This window comes from Echeneis naucrates, chromosome 2, assembly GCF_900963305.1.
Source record: "Echeneis naucrates chromosome 2, fEcheNa1.1, whole genome shotgun sequence".
Classification (NCBI taxonomy): domain Eukaryota; kingdom Metazoa; phylum Chordata; class Actinopteri; order Carangiformes; family Echeneidae; genus Echeneis; species Echeneis naucrates.
In genome coordinates this window covers 16715948-16734303 of record NC_042512.1, presented here as the reverse complement: position 1 = coordinate 16734303, position 18356 = coordinate 16715948, and the positions used below count along the sequence as shown (strand labels likewise).

The window sequence follows — 18356 nt, the reverse complement described above, 5'->3', positions numbered from 1 at the left end:
AGAAGAGAATACAAAGCAGAAAATAAACAAAGAAGTTCTCATGCCAGCTACACTGATTTCCTTGAAACCATGCATGGTGGTGTTTATTCAGCAAGATAGGAAAATAAATGAAAGGGAGTATCGCCCAATTTTGAAGGCACAACCTCACAAAAATCCTCCAAACAGAATTTAAAGTGTGTGCTGCCTGTGACAAACAGATATAAATAAATAAACAAAAAATTGAGCCAAGGCTGAAGCGCACCTCCCTCCCCAGCACAGCAGGTGAGTGAGAGATAAACATTTGTGCAAAGTCGGCCGGGTCTAGTCAAGCGGCTGATACTCCTGGTTCATTTGCAGTTGCCAGCGATGTGTTAAATGGCCATCTGTGATGGGGTGAGAGCCCCTGTAATGACTTCCTGTCTGAGAAGGAAGACTGGCGTATAGGGAGGACTGAAACACACAGTACATTTGAGACCCTGAAAGATGCAGTTAGGAGCAAAAAACTGTAGATGTTCAGTCTTTTTTTGTGATAAGCATCTTGTGTGGACTTTCAGAAGTAATCAGTTCACATGAACTCTCTGAAGGAATTCTTCAAGTTCAGAAATCAATCGTCTCCATGACAGCCCATCCAAAAAACAACAGGACAAATGCGTTAATGAAATCACTAACCAGCGAAAGCCATTCAGGTTATTTTTTCTAGTACTTTTCATCAATATTCAGAATGTTTGATCTGTGTAACCTCTTCTAATTCTTATTCAGTTTTGTTTGTTTCATTTGCACTTGTGTATTAAAATATTCTTGACCACATTTATTTGGCCTGATTCTGATGAAAATTAATCGTAAAAAGGAATCACATCCCGAAAATATTTAGAGAATGAAGATAATGCCCTCTCCAAGTGAACCAATGCATCATATTTTAGCTGATAACTGACATCTTAATGTCTAAATCATCCATGGCGATGAGATAAACTGTCTGTAGTGCAACAATTTCTGATCAAGTTTAGTGGAAAAAAAAACTGCATAATTTTCAGATAACGAATTATGCGCACGGGGAAGAAATGATTGTGCAGAAGTGAATTAGCTCTTAACGCTGTGAAATAAAAAGTCTACACTTTCACAGCCACTCACAGATGATTGTCTTCATATGTGCCAGGAACAAACAGCAGATTCTCAATTGTATTGCAATCTGTGTGTCCATTGTAGCTAACCTCTGAAATGCAGCAGGTCTCCCCTTTGACGGCATTTGCTGCTGCATAATTGCCCATAATCATCTTTTCACCCAGCTTGCTGTGTAATTTTATCGCCAGACGGCTCTCCACTTTTGTGTTCTACTTTCAGCACCATCAGCACTTCTGTGTTCAGGTTCTGTGGCAGTAATTTAGCTTTCACTCCAGATCTCCCACGCCCATCAGTGTGACTCATGATCTAAATTTAAATGGGATTGTCGCTTTGACTGTGTAAGACGGACAGCTAATGTAGACTGTCACCATCTGTGTGGTTTCCAGAATTTGTATTGTGCTATAGAGTCACTTGCAAACCTATTTAACTGTCTCCAGATCACTCACAGTATCACTTAAGCCTTTTGTCTTTTCATTCAGCTGATTAAGCCCTGGGCTTACTGTGCAAAACCTGCTGAAATGGGCTAAAGTAGAAGTAGGCTAATGCTGTCAGTTAATTCTTTAAACCATCTCTAAATAAATAGATAAACACACAGCTCGTCAAAGTAAGGTGGGTGCAGTCTTGACCTGCATCACACTGTGCAGCTGAGCGAACAGGAGGAATCTTCCGCCTGCCTGATGCTGCCTGCATGGAGCTTATTCCCCTGAAAAGAGTCAGAGTGAGGACAGGCGCTAGCTGCGAGTGCTTTCCACTCAGGCATGAAAACAGCAATGTCGTCCCTGCTGCCCGGCTGTGCCGGAGTCTGCCACCAAATCAGAGTGTGCTAATGACACATGACCGTGGGACAGGGTCTCTTGGGGCTGGTCAGCAGCTTGCCTCTGCCATTTTAAGACCTCACACCCAACCATTATAGAGCCGGTCTTCACTCATTCACTCACACACATCCCTCTCCATCAGAGCAGAGTGGACTCAGCGTGCTCACCTGTGTAGCTGCTGCACTGAGAGCAGCGCCCTGGTTAATACCCTGCATGTCAGAAAGAGCTGGAAAGAAAAACTGATATTTTAATGGGCTGCCTAATGTTGTTCTTTCTTCATGCTGACAGTTTGTTTGAAAAGCACTTTAAGACAAAGCTTTTCTCTGTTAAAACTTGACATCACTTCGTTTAAAAAGGTAATTAGGCAGCAAAAAAATTGTGCCTGAATTTTAAAAGCCAGTATGATGTGAAGTTACTTCCAGCAACCAATTTTACTCCTGCAACAAAAACTCAATTTTTCTTACAAGACATTGACCTGACTAAACCAGAGTTAATGTCCTCAACGTCAGGGCACGATTAGGACATTTCAACAAAACAACCAACAGTGAGACATCTGCTCTACTTAGTCTGGTTCTAATGAACATGTTTGCCACATTTAAAATGCCCAGTAACTCCGTCAACACATGTGCCTCCTGATAATTACATTTATATGAATCAGTTTTTCCTAACTTTTGTCTGCAGTGGATGAAACAGATGAATATGGATGCACACTAGTTTGTAGGTGACTGGGCTGCAGAAAAAGGATAGAAACTTTCCTGAATGTCTTAGAAGGTCAGAAGGAAATTAGCAGTCTTTTAGTTAATTTATTTGACAGTTTTAAATGTGCATTTGCATTCTCATCTGATCATTTTGGCTTTGAGCTTTCAACGAAAGCTCCTTCCTGGCCATCAATGGATAATATATAAACAAATATAAAATATGAATAATAATAACTGCATACATCAAAGAAATACTCTGTCAGCCTGGGACAACTGTTGTCACTGTTTAGCATTGGGACATTTTGCCTCAATGTGCTGTCAACAGGATAAAACTGGGCTGCCAAGGCCACCTTGGGGTAAAGAGGCAGTGCAAAGACCAGCACAAGACGACTAGACCAACTGGCAAAGCCCAAATACAGAGCAACTTGCAAAAACATCAGCCTTGTAATTAATAACTTCAAGGATATTTAACATCTTCTTTATTCATGAGCAGCTGCTCCTGTTGACCCTTAGAGGCACGAAGAATCAACCTGCATTTTAAACATTCACAGTTGGAAGACCAGATTCAAGAGCCGCACAATGCAAAGTCATGTAAACCAGTTTTAGTATAATTAATTATTAATTATAAGTAATTTATTTTCTAAGAAACTCAGACTGCTGAATGATGCTCAATCTTTGTCTGCAGTTAAAGACATTTCAATGAGTTTAGCATCAACGTCATGGAAAACGTCAGAGCTTGGCTTAATGTAAAGCTAATCCACCCTCATCAGCCAAGTGACCACTGAACTTTGACTTCGTTGAGGTAAACAGAAGAGAGATGTGGATGATAAATTTGAGCGCTACAGCACAAACATGCTGCATTTCCCTGACGGAGCTTCATTCCCACCGGCTTAATCCCAATGCAATTTATATTCAGTGGGAGAAAAGGGAAATTACTCAGTGGACAGAAGATCAGACGGCAGGTCCAAATAACATTTGTGACCTTTGTTCTGTGTAATTCCTCATCCCCTGCTCTTACATCGTGTTGCTTCTCCTCACCGTTCACTGCCTTAAAAGGCCGAAAAATAAAAAGACTATTTGAAACACAGGAGAAGATCTCTTTGTAAAAGCTGCAAATTACAGAGTATTTTGATTCCAACTGGACTTTTCAGCATTTGATGGAGCTGACTCATTTCTCTTGATCTTTTGCCACCAAACAAATTGCTGTGCTCTGTTGTAACTGACAAAAAACCCTGACTGCTCTCAACTGAAAAATATTGGGCTCGCTCGCTGGAATTCATGCTCAAAACTGTTTGACTCCAAAGACTCAAACAATGAAATACAAATTGACATATTGGTTTAAAAAAAACAACAAACAAACAAACAACAACAAAAAATGTGGTATGAGTGCTCCATTCTGCAGCTCTGAAGTGCAGTCAACAGAAAGGGCTGTGATTATATTTGCATGTTTCAAAATTGCAATCCACAATCCCAGAGGAAACAATTGGGAAATGATTATTTGAATGTGAATTGTTGATTCTGCCGTGGTTATAAATTGATTATGGGAGTATTGCACTATTTTGGGGGAACAAAGACTGATATCATTCGTAATTGCCAGCACACAGTTAAAGTTGTTTAGTATGCGGACTGGAAATAGGGAAAATGGCAAGAATAACTTTGGTTAGAATTTACCTACAAGCATCTTAAATAATCATCACAACACATGTTACAGTATCTCAGTTATTTAATCTGTACGAAAACTGGCCAAGAACTATTCCTGCAAACTGTTGTTTTTACACAATTTTTGCAAAAGCAAATGTCCCACAATGCCAAATGCTTCCTTTAGCCATTCAATTTTCACAACACAGCAAGCATTGCAGCTCTAGTTTGAAACTCTTTTTTGGTTTTTTTGCCACATTGTCTATCAAAGCTGGGTTTGCCCACACACCATGTTTATCTTAGAAAAGTCAGAATGCACTCTGTTAAGTTACTGAATTTCTTCACAATGCAACAAAAAAAAGGGCAATGGGGGTGATGAGAACATCTGCAAACAGCTGAAGATCCACTAAAGGTTGCTGTCAAAAATGTAAACAACAAATCTTCAGAGAAACATTTTGTGTTTCAGTGAAACAGCACAATCTTAATTAGCTTTTTGGGGAAAAATGTTCCCAAAATCCTGACGAGTACAACTACTGTTCAAACAGGGGAAACACTGATTTCTTGCATGCTGCAATTACACAAGGACCCGATGACAATTAGTATACAGTACACACACACACACACATTAGTATGTGCTGATGCCTTTTGTGGAACAAACAACATTAACAAAGGTTCAGCTGTGGAGTCAGAATAAATAATACCAGACACTCAGACTTTCCCACTGATGAAATGCAGCCATGATTAATGCTACTCATTACGCACAGTCCTTCCTGCTATGACATGTCAAAATGTCTGCCATGAAAAAGGGCTCCTGCTCATGATAGCTAAGTGGTGGCTTACAGGGACACTTAACTAGAATTAACCCATCATTAATGTTATCACCTGCTGCTACACACCAAAATGTCGACTGACTTCAATTTAGGGCCGGCGCAGAAATTAAATACAAAAGTTTAAAGAGCAACTTTCAGTCTGTTTTACCTAGGTCTTAAAAAAAAAAAAAAAAGTTCTTTCCTTCGTTTTGTTGGACTGTAAAACCTTTTCAGTGAGTGATGAATATTCACCAATTCTAAGTGAGCACTTACTGCCATATAACTCAGACAATCAGGGACACTTTCTTCCAAAGTGAAATCCAAACAGGGAGCAATTGGGTCACAGATGGAAAGAAATTAGAGCCAGAAAAACAGTGAACACTAAAAATAGAGTACATGTAAGTGACCATTTGGGGATTAAAATAAGAGACTAGTCCAAAGCCGTGCTAATGTGAGACAAAAAAGTAGTGTCTCAGTAGGAGGAGCAAGACTCTTGAATTCTAACGTCGTCGGCCTGCACTTCTGTCCTTTCTGCTCTTATCAGTGTCCTTGGGACCTGCTCTGGTCTTCTGGCTTCATCACTGCAATGCCAACTACGCAGCATCAAACTGCTCCCTTCCACTGTCTCTCAGCTCAGCGTGCCCAGGCTGCAGTGACAGATGTTTGAATGTCACTGCAGATGTCTAAAAGACTTCAGCTATGTAAGACTATGTACAAAACGCTCGGTCTGTAACTGTTTGGGACTCGTGCTTGTGGTTTCTCTTCTTGCAGCTACTTACGTACAGCTAATTACACTCACCTGCTATCCCAGGTGTAAAGCCACCCCTTGGAGACACCTGAAGATGAATGAAAAGCTGAGCAGCTCTGCATCTTGAGGACCAGAATTAAAAACCACTACTGTAAACTTCACTCTAACAAGGGGGAATAACTTATTCCTTAGAAACACAATCCATCTGTGTTCTAGGAGCTATTCTGAGACAAAGAATTGTATTTTTTTTTTTTTTTTTTGCTACACCTAATTTCTCTCAGCCTTCCTCATCAGATTTTCTACTATTTTTTTCAACCCCTTTAGCGATAGCATGAATCCACAAGTGTTCCCATTCAGTAGTTGAATTTTTAATTGTGTTCAGGTATTCGTCTACTTTGCTGTGTTTTCTGTAATGCTGTTCCATTACTAAGGAACAAGGTGTTGTTTTTGGCCCTGCATCCTCACAAAGCTACACCTGCAGAGGGTGTGAACAGCAGCAGCATCTCTTAGATGTAAATATGTGTACTCTGCCTCTTTGAAGACGGTGGTTTGCATGTGGTGAAACATCAGCATCATATAAAGCAGCAACTGTACTTTGATCTGTGACACAATGGTTGGGATCCTTTTTTTAGCCAGATATCTACAGAAGCACAAGAAACCAAGAGCTTAAATGCCAGGGACGGCGCCATTTAACAATATCAGTGCGAGAGCGGATTCCCATGGGAGAGAAATACATCTCCATGCATCTCTGATGTTATTTATTGTAGCTGATTACCACATGGTGAAGACATGGTTGTCTACTCAGATGGATCCGAAGGCCTCTGACCAACGTCTATTAGCAATCTGTCCTAGAACATCCTTTGTTACACGTACATGCAGCTCATCACAGGGATGTCTCTTATCTTTGGTGCCATCTCAGAAACTATGAAATTGCAAAATATTCTCCCATTCTCACCTGAGCCAACCTCCAGTGACAGAACATATTGGAAATATAAATACTGCTGAATCTGAATAAGCTGAAGTAGAACTGTTTGGGATGTTTATAGTGTGGAGCTAAAATAGAGACTTTATTTCTTATGAAGCCAAACCTATGCAGAGGCAAACAAACAGGGGCGTCTAGCTTTGGAGCTGAAGTTCTCCGATCTGAAGAGAAGCCAACCTGGAAAACACATCCATCGGTGCATAACTCAGCATTAAAAAAAAAAAGAATAAAATAAAAGTGGAGGCGGTTTGACTCCAACACAACTTTAGAAAGCCTCTGACCTCTTCCAGGAGCTTTATCACTCCCCTCTAAACTGTCTAACGAAATCCTTTCGATCTCACTTTGTGAAACACTTGAAGGACTTCTCTCAGAGAGCCAGGTGAGGCTTTTCTGTGAAACAGACTCTTGTTGAATTACTGAATATTTACAGAGCGAGTGATTTGAGGTGATTCACAAATTAACTGATTCTCTTGAAAGAGGAAGTTGATTTTCTGTGATGGCTCTGGCAAATACTGCAGGCTACAATGCCAATTCCTCTGCTGTGTTTTTTTGTAATGACATGCAATAAAGAAGCAGCAGGACAGAAACAAGAGATTTCAGAAGGATTCAATGTAAATCAGCGCATTGTATGTGGTTCAGCTGTAGAAGTCTGAATCACCATGAGAAAATTAATTTAATCTCCAATATACAGAGAACAAACATGGCATTTCTATTTCAATGCATTTGACACATTTATATAAGTTCTGTGGGCTGTAAAATAAATATGCGCCACTTTGGGCAATAATATGGAAGCCAGACCTACAGAATCCCTGCACAATAAAGTATGAGTTTCTGCACAGCAGGAAGTCAACTTCTAGTTCAAGTTTCTTTAATATCCCCAAGGGGCAATTCTTTGTGCAGCCAGCAGTAACCATAAAACACTGAACAAACAAAACAACTCGATAGTGCAAATTTACATAAGGCCATTCAAAGAGGGAATAGCAGCAGTCTGCTTGTCAGCCATCAACCATTCATCTTAGCTTGAACCCTAAATAACATTTAAAATGTATTTAATATGTACTCTCAGGAGAAGCATGGCAACAGCTGCTCTTCCAGCATCATCTCTGGTGGAATCAGTCGAAACCAGACAGTCAGTGTTGGACTACGGTACAACATGGGCTCCGCCTAGTGGTATACAATAGGAACTAACCCAGAAGGACATTGCCAGAATCACAAATGATCAATCAATCCTGTTATTTACTGCAATGATGCATCTTTAAGAAGCATGAAATACCCAGTAGTGGCTCAATTCTAACTAAAATGTAAACAGAAAAAAAAAAAAAAAAAAAAAAAAAAAAGCATAAAGTCCAAGTGTTGAACATATGATTTAAAAAAAAAAAAAAAAAAACCCAAACAAAAAAACAGCTGGGACTGAGCTGAATGTCATAACTTTATGACACTGTCAAAAATGGTGACAGATTTGATCTCCACATGGATTCTAGTGTGTGTCAAACATAAAAGGTATTCTCAATTAGACCACTGCATATTATCAAGTCTGACTAGACATCTGACAACACGACGATGACGACTGGGCTTTGAAGCTCATGTGTAGTGGGATCACACGCTGAGAATGACAGAGATCGGATAGACTGAGTCTACATACAACATACAGATCAACAAGGCTCTCTCTTGAAGTCGTGACTTTATTTAAATTACTGGTCTATTTCAAAATGTTTCAAGTTTTCAGGACAAACAGCAACAGTGCAATCAGTGACAGACATTTCACGAAGACAACATACAAATCACACTAAACTATCGAGGAAGATGGCGAAGGCCATAGATTCAAGTATTGTGAACAATCATGAGGACAAATATACACATAGCACCAAGAAAGCCTATTTTAAACGTGTGTTGATCGTCAATACAAAAGTTATTCTCTATAAATTCCTAAAAATGTACAAATAAACCTTGTGAATAGCATCTTCACCACATGAATCCTTGTCTAAAAAAGGAAATATCCTTCTGTAATAAGGCCACGAGGGAACCTGACCAAAATGCTAAATTAATCAACGATGAAAGTCATGCAGCAAATTCTACACCCCTTGTAACAGTTACACTTTGCAGTCGATGTAAAAATGCATTAATATTAAATCAGAGGTTTTACTGCACTTTCAACTACTTCCAAGGTGGTTTTGTTTTACCTTGTCAAGCTGCATTATCTGGCTCTTATCACATTTGCAATAGACTTTGGAAGAACACTGTAGTGGTTTCACAAACAAACACTAATGCCAAATGTTTTTGGCCCTTTATCACACATAAATCGTTCAGGAAATGATGTACTCTTTTCACTTGGGAGCCAGCCACTTAATTAGAAAATGTTTATCACATCATTTTCTATCCATGGAGGAATCATCAGAACATCCCATAGTCCTCTGCAACTCCTGAATACAAGGCACAATGGATTGGTTGTGTAGCTGAGCCATCTTCAACCTACAGAGACAAACAGTGATAGGTTAAACAGCATTTCCTTGAATACATGCTCAATGCTAATGACCAGGACAAAAACCATGCCAAACAAATAGAAATGACACTATGTTAAATGGCTAATCAAGAGTTTGAGGACTTTGCTCCATCTTAAAGTGAATCTGTGTGTCAACGTCATTCATTCATCTTCTTCCACTTATCACACACTCAAACTGCAGGATATTTAGAGTAGAGTAACCAATGAACCTAAACATACATGTCTTTGGATGGTGTTAGGAAACCCACACAGACTAGGAACACATGCAAACTCCACACAGAAAGGCCCGGTAACTGAACCTGTGACCCTCTTGTGATGGTACCAGCTACATATGCACGAAAGCAATTATAATTTTCAGGGTGTACTCAATTTGACTTTTTTGCGAAGAACCAAAATGGCCAAGACCTACACTACTCTTAACTTACATACAACCCAATCACAGTGAAAAACACCTGTGAGGGGAAAAAAGACTTAGCTTTCAGCTCCTGAGGGCCTGGATTGCAACCCAGGACAACAAAAGGAATGAACTTTCGCTCAATGGGTAGTGAGACAGTTCTCCAGGCAGACACCCACGATGCTTTGCTTCATATAAACATGTAACTCGGATACAAGTTGTTCACATATCAGCAAGGCTATTGCAGTAAACAGATGATGAATCAAAATGTCATCGCTGAACTCTGTATTTCTTAGAGACATTTCTGCCCTTCAGTGGTTAAAAGTGCTGAACCCTGGCTTCAAGGAAGGAGTCAAATAGAAGGTCTGCTGTTTCCTCATGTCCCTCAGTAACTAGAGCCCAGCTATTTTGGTAAAAAGTTTGTTTCAAAGGATGAGGGATTATTGTTGCAAATATGTTGTGAGCTTTTCAAAACATGAATAAAGTTACCATTTAATGGCGTTTTCTAATGTGGAGCAATAACTTATTCTTGTGACAACTGACATTATTGATTAGCCTCCGAAACTGTACATGAACAGCTTGTTCACCACCTTTCAAACAAAGATCTTACCTCCTGAGCAGCTCGCTTCCCCTGTTGGGTTCAGGATGGTAGTGCTGCAGAGCAGTGAGGCTGTGAGCTGCCAGAATGCTGTAACACTGTTCTCTGAGAGCATTGTGGGTCGTTGTATCCCACTGTGGCAACTCGCTGGTGTAGCGCCACGCCATCAATGTGTGCTCCAACAAAGCGTCCCACTCTTTGTTCCTTAGAAGAACTTGGCCCCACTCCTGACATGAAACCTGAGGGGGAGGATAAGGTGGTGGAGGTTTGTATGACAAAGAAACACTCAGCTGCACAGGGATTTCCTATGGAACAGTTTTTACAAAATAAATAAATATTTCATGAAGTGAAAAAGCTCAATTTAAAAAGAACAGCTGGAGTGAGCTGCAGGAGTCAATCACATTGTTTCAAAGTGGAAAACAAAATACCAGATCACTGCAGAAAGCAAAAATGAAAATAATATAAATTTATACAAACATGTTAGACACCACTGATACGCACCTTGAATGCCACCAGGTGGGGATATGCCTTTCTGTAGCAGTGAGCATCTCTATTGGAGCCAAAACGAGAGTAGGGAATAGACCTGTAAACATTTGCCTTCTTTAGTTGCAAGTCTTCCTGGAGATACTTCAAGTCCGAGGCCAGGACTCTGGGCTCTTGGCTCTAGTATTGAATAAACATGTCACAGGCAAAAAGCTTATTCGTACATTTCATTTATTTAAAGTGGAAATAATTTGCACATGTCCTCAAGATAATTAATGTTCTGTGTAATCTTCCAAGCAGTCATGTTAAATGGCCAGCATGAATACCTGCTCAACCAAGATGAGGGACCTGATTAACTGCACAAGTTGGTGTTTGGAAAGTGGTGTATGATGCTCATCCATCTTCTCACAGTGCTCCTCTATTCTCCCACTCCACACCCCGCCGATGGGAAGGTTCACTGCAAAACAAAGAGACATCATGAGAACAATAAAACAGTAAACAAGAGGAAGCCAGCCATCACCGAGGGGTTCACGTTTCTAATAATTCAATTTATTAACCTCAGGAAAAAGAGATCAAGACAGCTTACAGTCTGCTAAACATTACAATTTATTTCATTAACAAGGAAACTTTTCCATGATCTTACCAGCTCTCTGCAGTCCCAGATAAGACTTGTACTTACTTGAGTGTACATGCTTGGTGTTTGCAGCTGCATGTCTCCCCCTTGGAAGTGAAGATGGAGCCAATCGAGCACTTAAAATTTCAAGGTATGATCTCCTCATCCGAGCTGTTGTGATAATAATAATAATAATAATAATAATAATAATAATAATTAGATTTCTGCACTCTTTAGGTGACAGTGACTTATTCTGATTTGATTTGCACAAAGCATTAAAAAAAAAAGGACGGAGGCCAAAACGTGCTGAGCTGCTCAGGTTAAAAAGTTCACGACAATCACGTTTTATTAGCCACCAGCTGCTGAAACACCAGGAATCTTCTGATAATATTAGCATGATAGCACAAAGAGCAGCTGTGTGGCTCGTTTTAGGGGCCCAAAATGAGAAAGTTGTGACTTACCGGCGATTTTTGGTTGCGGGGCAGGTATTTCCACCAGGGCTCGTCGTGGCTGGCACACAGCTGCCATCGGGACAGAAGCAACTTTAGGCTTGAAACACGGAGCTGAGCGGCTGCTAGCAGCTGTTAGCCGAAGTTTAAAGCCCCCGAAGGTAACTTCTATCCGGGTTCAGCTGGGGCTCCCCGCGGTCAGCTGAGACTCAGCGGGAGAGCCGGCCTGAGAGTGAGCGAGTCCCGGTCCGGTCCGGTCCGGCCCGGTCCGCCGAGGAGGAGGAGGAGAAGACAAAGAAAAAGTAGAAGAGGAGAAACTCCGAAAGTTGTTTGCTCCGCCGGCTGCACAAAGATAAGAAGGCGCGCGCGACACCAGCTGCCGCGCGGGTGTGGTTTACCGCGCGCGTCCATCCGATTGGTCGGCGTCGCCACGTGCGCGAAACAGGCGCCCAATATGCAAATGAGGCTAATCAATGGGAGTACACACACACACACACACTTGGGAGATTGGAGGGGGTAGGGCACGTGACCTCGCGCCTGCGCACACGCGAACCGTAACTTTCCTCTTGAGAAGTTTATGTTCTCCGATGAATCCTGAAAATCCAATCAACAGCCTCGCCACATTAAAACCTTTGTCTCTGATTAGCTGGTGAATAAACGCACGAAACTGAAACTGCAAAGGTTGTACTCTATTAAAATAAAACAAAAACAATGTGAGCACCACGAAGCAAACTCTGACTGATGCTTACGCACAGTTTGGAGGAAAAGGAGAAATGGTGGTGAACTGAAGTCACACTGAAGAAGTTCAGAGCGGGAGTGTGATCATTCGAGGTGTTTGAGATGCTCTTGGATCTCCGTGCTGAGCTGGGCCCAGCATCATGCTTTGTGTTTGCACTCATTAACAGCAGCATTAAGGGCTGTTTCCAACGGGAACTGTTTTATATAGCAACATCTAAGAAGTGTCACATTTAAGCATTTTTGGCTCAATCCAGTTATGTTTTCATTCTGCAGGTCTGGTAGAATCACAGCTGTCCTTCGGTGCCATAATGCCATCAATTAAGACATATGATCAGTGCCGCTCAAGCTATAAATTACAGTCATGCTGTGTGCAAAGGAATAAAAAAAATGAACCTTCATATCAGACCCACTGTCGGTCTCACAGCAGCAGCTGACCCGAACCTGTTTCCCCTCACTTCGGCTCGTGAGTCCTGTGCTGTGACCTGAGGTCGGTCCAGGTGTGTTTATAAATGAAAGTTTACTTTCAGGTGTGCGTGCGCACGGTTTACTGAGCCTGAATGTTTCAGTTACCTGACACCATCAAATAAACAGAAACACTCATGTATTTATTAACCCACTTTAAGTCCAAACTGGAACTGAACAAAGGAAAATAAACGACTAGTGAAAAAATAACAAATAGCTCCAACACTGAAGACTAGAGTTTTTCCTGCCAAGCATGTCCTGTCCATTTACTGATCACCGTCCAGCAGAAGATGCTCACACAATCCAGAGAGTTTAGCTTCAGAGGGAGCCCACTTGAAGCTCAGCAGGCCTCCCATGGTCTCCCTCTGCTGGAACCACAGGGAGGAGCCCAGCTCGGTCCACTGTGGTTCTTCTGTTCATGGTTCAAAAGAACTCAAAGTTCAGTTCATACAGACAAAAATGAACAGGCTCACATTCATATATATAGATATAGATATTTTTTTTCTTTTTTTACTGAGTTCACAGTCCCACATATCAACTTGCTCGCATTAATTTTTACTTTTCTTTAAATAAACCAGCCCAAAAAAAAAAGACCCTCCTAAAATTAAACAATAATTACCTGTGAACTGGTTCATTTTTGTCTGTATGAACTTTAAGGTAGTTCTGTTAAAGTATGGACTCTTCTGAAAGTGTCAGTAAATTTACAGGCCATCTCCATTTTATTCTGAAATGAAGTAACGCACTGAATAATTCAAAGAGAGAGACGTTGAAATGGACATAAAATATCTGTAAAATGTATTTTAATAGGTTGGTAGATTATTGAAAAAACAAACAACCAAACAACTTGACTTCTTGTCAAGAGACATAACTGCATCTCGATATATGTTGTGGAATACAACAGATGATAGTAAATCACAAAAAAAAAATAAAACAATAATTAACAGTCATCAATCTGAAATATGATTTAACAATATCAAAATATATTAGAGCATTATGATAGTTTTACCTTCATTTTTCTGAGAATACTAGATTTTTTTTAAAATATCAATATTATATCATTTCATAATTTTTCTCTGAAAAGTCTAGGTGATAAAATATGAAGCAGTGATGATGCAGTGCAATTGTAGTGTCCCTGTATTTTCAGCATTTCTAACTATTACTCTGCTTACCTTGCAAAATACTGCCCTGCAACACAACAGAGTTGAAGTTAGATGACTTGTACACCGCCATTCATTAATATTTAGCATGTGAATAAAATGACAGCAGTTTCCTCACCGGACTTACACTGGCACATTTTATTTAGATCTCTACAAGTAAATTCATATAATTACAATTATAAATATCTGTAGTAAAACTGCACTTTGAATGAACTGAAAAGTGAATTCACTCCAGCCCTGTACAATATTTCAGCAAATTAAGGTGAATACTCAATGGCTTGTTGAAACTGCTACAGCAAATAATATAATTCCATTGTATTTATGTACAATATATACATTTTTTAAATAACTTACATAATGCACAGGTAAAGGGTATCTATTAGGTACATATCATATTACAAAGGTCTGTGACAGTATGGCTTTGTAAATATACATTACAGTATTATCAGAAAAAGCAAGCGCAGTCAGCTTGTGCTGCCTTTCAGCATCTTACATATTTTAGATAATTTTAATGGTCTAACTGCAACAAGTCATACACCTTATTGATTTTGATATGGAGGAATGTCCAGACCTAATACGAAAAATATATGACTCTTTCAGCAAACTCACACAGAACAAGATGCTTGAAGACTGACTTCTACTGACTGTGTAGGCCACACAATAGAGCAAAAGGAGTAGCCTCTACTTGCTAAGCAACGTTTTAAGGGAGCGGGTGAGTGCGTTAGCAATGGCCGACATGGTACTGGAGTGGCGGACCAGGGCTTTGACGCTGTGCTCCCCCGGTGCTCCCACTGTGGCAGCCTCAGCCGCCTTGAGCAAACAGATATAGTTCATGACAACCTCGTCGACCTTTGCCACAACCTCTCTCTGTTGGTGTGAGCCCGAGGCTCTGAGCCCCCGAACCAGACACATACAAGCTTCACAGAGACAGCACAGGACCTGGAAGCTACAGGTTACAGCTAGCAGCATCTCCTCAGGACTACCATGGGCCTGTGCCATCCTCCGGCACGCCCGGCCTAATTCTTTTGACTCCACAGAGAGGAGCTGCTTGAACTGGGAGACGTCCTGGATTGGCATCTGGGCTCCGCGATCGCAGCGACCTACACTGGACCGCACCAGTGCAATGAGCTCACTGGCATCACGGCGGACGTCAGTGAAGCCTGAAGGGAAACCATACATCCTGTCCTTGAGGGCATTGATTCGTGCAAGGCGGTCACTGAAGCTCATGTTATTCAGGACCTCCCCATACAGCTGCTCCCCGGCCGCATCCACCGCTGAGCCACAGGGCAATATGGCAGCAGCGGCACCATCACTATTATTATCATTCCCACCTCTGCTTCGTCGAGGCCTCTCCCATTCAATCTCATCCTCTTCAACCTCACTCTTTCGTTTAAAGAAACAGTAGCTAAAAGGCCCGTTGCATCTCCAGGGACTGGTGTCAAGTTTCTGAGAGCCCTTCAAGTGTTTAGCATCTTTTTGCAATGGAAAAGCCACAGAGGCCCTTCTACTGTCGACCCGACTGCCAGTAGACCAGCATGTGGTGTGGGAGGATACTGAGCCTTGGGAATAGCTCTTGGAGAGCCGCTTCCTTGTTGGCCTTCGTTGTACTTTGGTCTCGCCTTGCTGGGCCACAGATGGTAACAAGGGCTGCTGGCTCCGGCTTCGAGTGGGCTTATCAAACAGAACTTCCACACTACCAGAGCTGGCAGTCACATTACTGGAGCTGCGTTTGAGCTCCCTGCCCCTTTGGAGGCTACTGCCGAAGAGATCTGTTGGTGGCAGAGTTGGGGTAACAGCCTGAATGTGGTTCTGTGTTTGCCGGGACTGGAGGGAATGAATGGGATCCTGCGTGAATCCTGAGTTGCTGGAGCCAGTGTTAGCTTGCACAGGTAGAGACAGAGGAGGAGGAGGAGGAGGAGGAGGTGGTGGTGGTGGAGGAGATGGCGATTGCAGGTTTGGAGTTGGAGATGCAATGCAAGCTCTGCCGGTGGAAGCCTGCCTGATGAAAGCTGATGGGTGGTCTCCCCTTCCTAGTGAGATGCTGTTGAGGTCTGCTTGTTGACCACCTACGCTGGCCGTTGCAGGAAAGCAAAGAGAATCATTCGGACGAGGAGACTGACGAAATGCATGCTTTGCCCTTGGATCAGGTTTTAACCAGTCTTCTGTGCTACCACTGGGTTGGCTTCTTGACCGAGGCGGGGGGCGGTTTTTGGTGCTCCCACCTTCGCGGTTTCCATCTGTGATGAATCCCCCATCACGGCTGATACAGCCCTCTGTTTTATACAGCGACAGGAAGTGCTCTGGGTCCATGCCGCTTCGTTCTAGCTCACTTTCCAGGCCAGAAAAGGAGCTTCTCCTCTCAGCAGTCACTGGCCTGAAGTCTACACAGTCACTCGGTCTGTGAGCATGCATTTCAGGACTTCTCTTGAGTTTGGCAGGAAGTGTGGCGGAATGATATGGCCGTGGATTTTTATTTGCGAGCTGCATGGCGGCTGAATTTTGAATTGCTAAATTTGGGCTGAGGAAAGGTGATGACACGGAGGAAGGCATACATGGGCAGCGAGCAGCCGTATTTCCTCTATTCTTAACCATTTCAACAAGCTGAGGGTTGCTTGTGATAAAGCGCCTGGTGTCCTTCTTCATCGCCCCTCCCATGCCAGCACTATGCAGCTTCCCTCCCTGATGCATCTGGCTGACAGTCAGATAGTTAATCAGCTGTCTGTAAGCCTCGCTGCCTTCCTTCTGGTTCATCCCCTTAAAAGAGGCCTGTTGTTTAGCATGCAGATCATTGTGAGGCTTCCTATTTCCAGCCCCTGTGGTCTCTTTATGCTTTGATGGTGTGGCTAAGGCGGCCCGGCCTGGTTCAGCCCCAGCAGCAGGGGGGTGAATGTTGGGTAGCATTTTCCGAAGTAGGGCAGGGTCTGCATGAGGGTGGAGGTCTTTCCCCTGAGTGCTCGGGCCAGGGACACTGTGAGGGGTTCCAGGTTTGTTTTCTTCATAATTTAGCACCCTGAGTAATGATGAAGAGGAACTGGAAAGTGGGTGCCGTTGCAAATGGTGGTGTTTTGATTCAGCTGCACCAGGGCCCAGTGGTGAGTCAGTTGGGGTGGCACAGGCACTGCTATTGGTGCTAGCACCAGCGTCCAGTGATGAGCACAAAGAACCCTGCAGTGAACTGTGGGCTTCTCCTTGCAAACTTGAAATCCTCTTTGCTAAATGGTATTCACACAACCGTGCAACACTCTGCTGCCTCGAAATTGGCTGATGGTCACTTTGTATGTCCGATCCCTGGTCGGACCCTCCTGACCTTGATTTCTTTGCCGGAGAAAGCAATGATGCTACAACTAGATGTTCATCTTGCTCAACAGTCCCAGCTCCATTGTCTGGTCCGCAGTTAACAACATCCAGCATGCGATCAGAGGTAGCAGAAGCAGGGCGGGGAATTCTGTGATTATCGTGGGGCAGACTGTTCACTCTGAGCCCCTCACCGGCAGAATTTTCCACTAAAAAAGAGTTCTGTCTTCCTTGACTTTGCCCTCTCTCACAAAATGAAGTGCGGTCCAAGTCAAAATGACTGCGAGTGATGCTGACCTCACTACGATGCCCTTCCCTTGTGCTGAAGGTGTTGTACTTCCCACTGGAGTCTGCCGACTTCCTGTGATGTTTGCCTCCAGGAGTCGTGGAACAAGGTCGCTGCAGAGTGGATGATAAGTTCATCTGGGGCCTCACCTCCAAGCTGTCGGGCCCTGATGACGCTGTATCCAGTTGGGGGCTCCGTCTTGGAGGAACTGCAGGAGGCTGAAGGTGCTGTGTGGGACTCAGGGGTTTCTTCTGTACTGTTCCTCCTGCACTGGGTGAGACAGGAAATTCAGTTTTTTCCTCAAGCAAAGGTTGATATCCTTCCCTGGTCGCGACCAGCAGACGCATGTGGCTCTCGCTGAGTCTGTGAGTTGCAACCAGTTCAGAAATTTCAGTCATCTCTGAGGAGTTGGTCTCATTGCCTGAATCTGAGGATGACTCTGGGCTAAAGCCTTGAGATGTATAAACACCTAAAACACAAAAGAAAAAAGTTAAATATGAGCCATTCAACTAAAAGTTCATGACAGTTCACATTTCAATAAACTTATAATAAACAGAATGGCACAATACACTTAACAGACAAGTCAAGAGAGAA

At 42.5% G+C, this 18356-nt stretch overlaps 2 protein-coding genes across 2 annotated transcripts in view; both read right to left on the bottom strand.

The window, feature by feature from the left end:
* Positions 1-8493: 8493 nt before the first annotated feature.
* LOC115056042 (uncharacterized) lies at positions 8494-12153 on the bottom strand. Its single transcript, XM_029522281.1, has 6 exons — positions 11838-12153; positions 11443-11547; positions 11090-11220; positions 10782-10943; positions 10293-10519; positions 8494-9257 (listed from the first exon to the last, which is right to left on the bottom strand). Exons 1-6 carry the CDS (start codon positions 11902-11904, stop codon positions 9155-9157), a joined length of 795 nt encoding a protein of 264 aa, XP_029378141.1. The 5' UTR covers positions 11905-12153; the 3' UTR covers positions 8494-9154.
* A 1872-nt stretch (positions 12154-14025) lies between these two features.
* The window catches only part of LOC115050600 (FERM and PDZ domain-containing protein 4-like), a 34416-nt gene continuing 30085 nt past the window's right edge, over positions 14026-18356 (bottom strand). The window contains exon 16 of the mRNA XM_029513502.1: positions 14026-18231. Within this exon, the coding sequence (XP_029369362.1) occupies positions 14864-18231 (3368 nt within the window). The 3' untranslated portion in view covers positions 14026-14863. The remainder of the gene's footprint in view (positions 18232-18356) is intronic.

Bases quoted from the DNA above. Each gene is read 5' to 3' on its own strand.
- LOC115056042 (XM_029522281.1), bottom strand. From the start codon at position 11,904: ATGGCAGCTGTGTGCCAGCCACGACGAGCCCTGGTGGAAATACCTGCC. The intron at 10,944-11,089 runs GTATTCATGCTG...ATTCAATACTAG, and splicing joins CCCTCATCTTGGTTGAGCAG to AGCCAAGAGCCCAGAGTCCT. The intron at 10,520-10,781 runs GTGCGTATCAGT...CCTCCCCCTCAG, and splicing joins CCCACCTGGTGGCATTCAAG to GTTTCATGTCAGGAGTGGGG.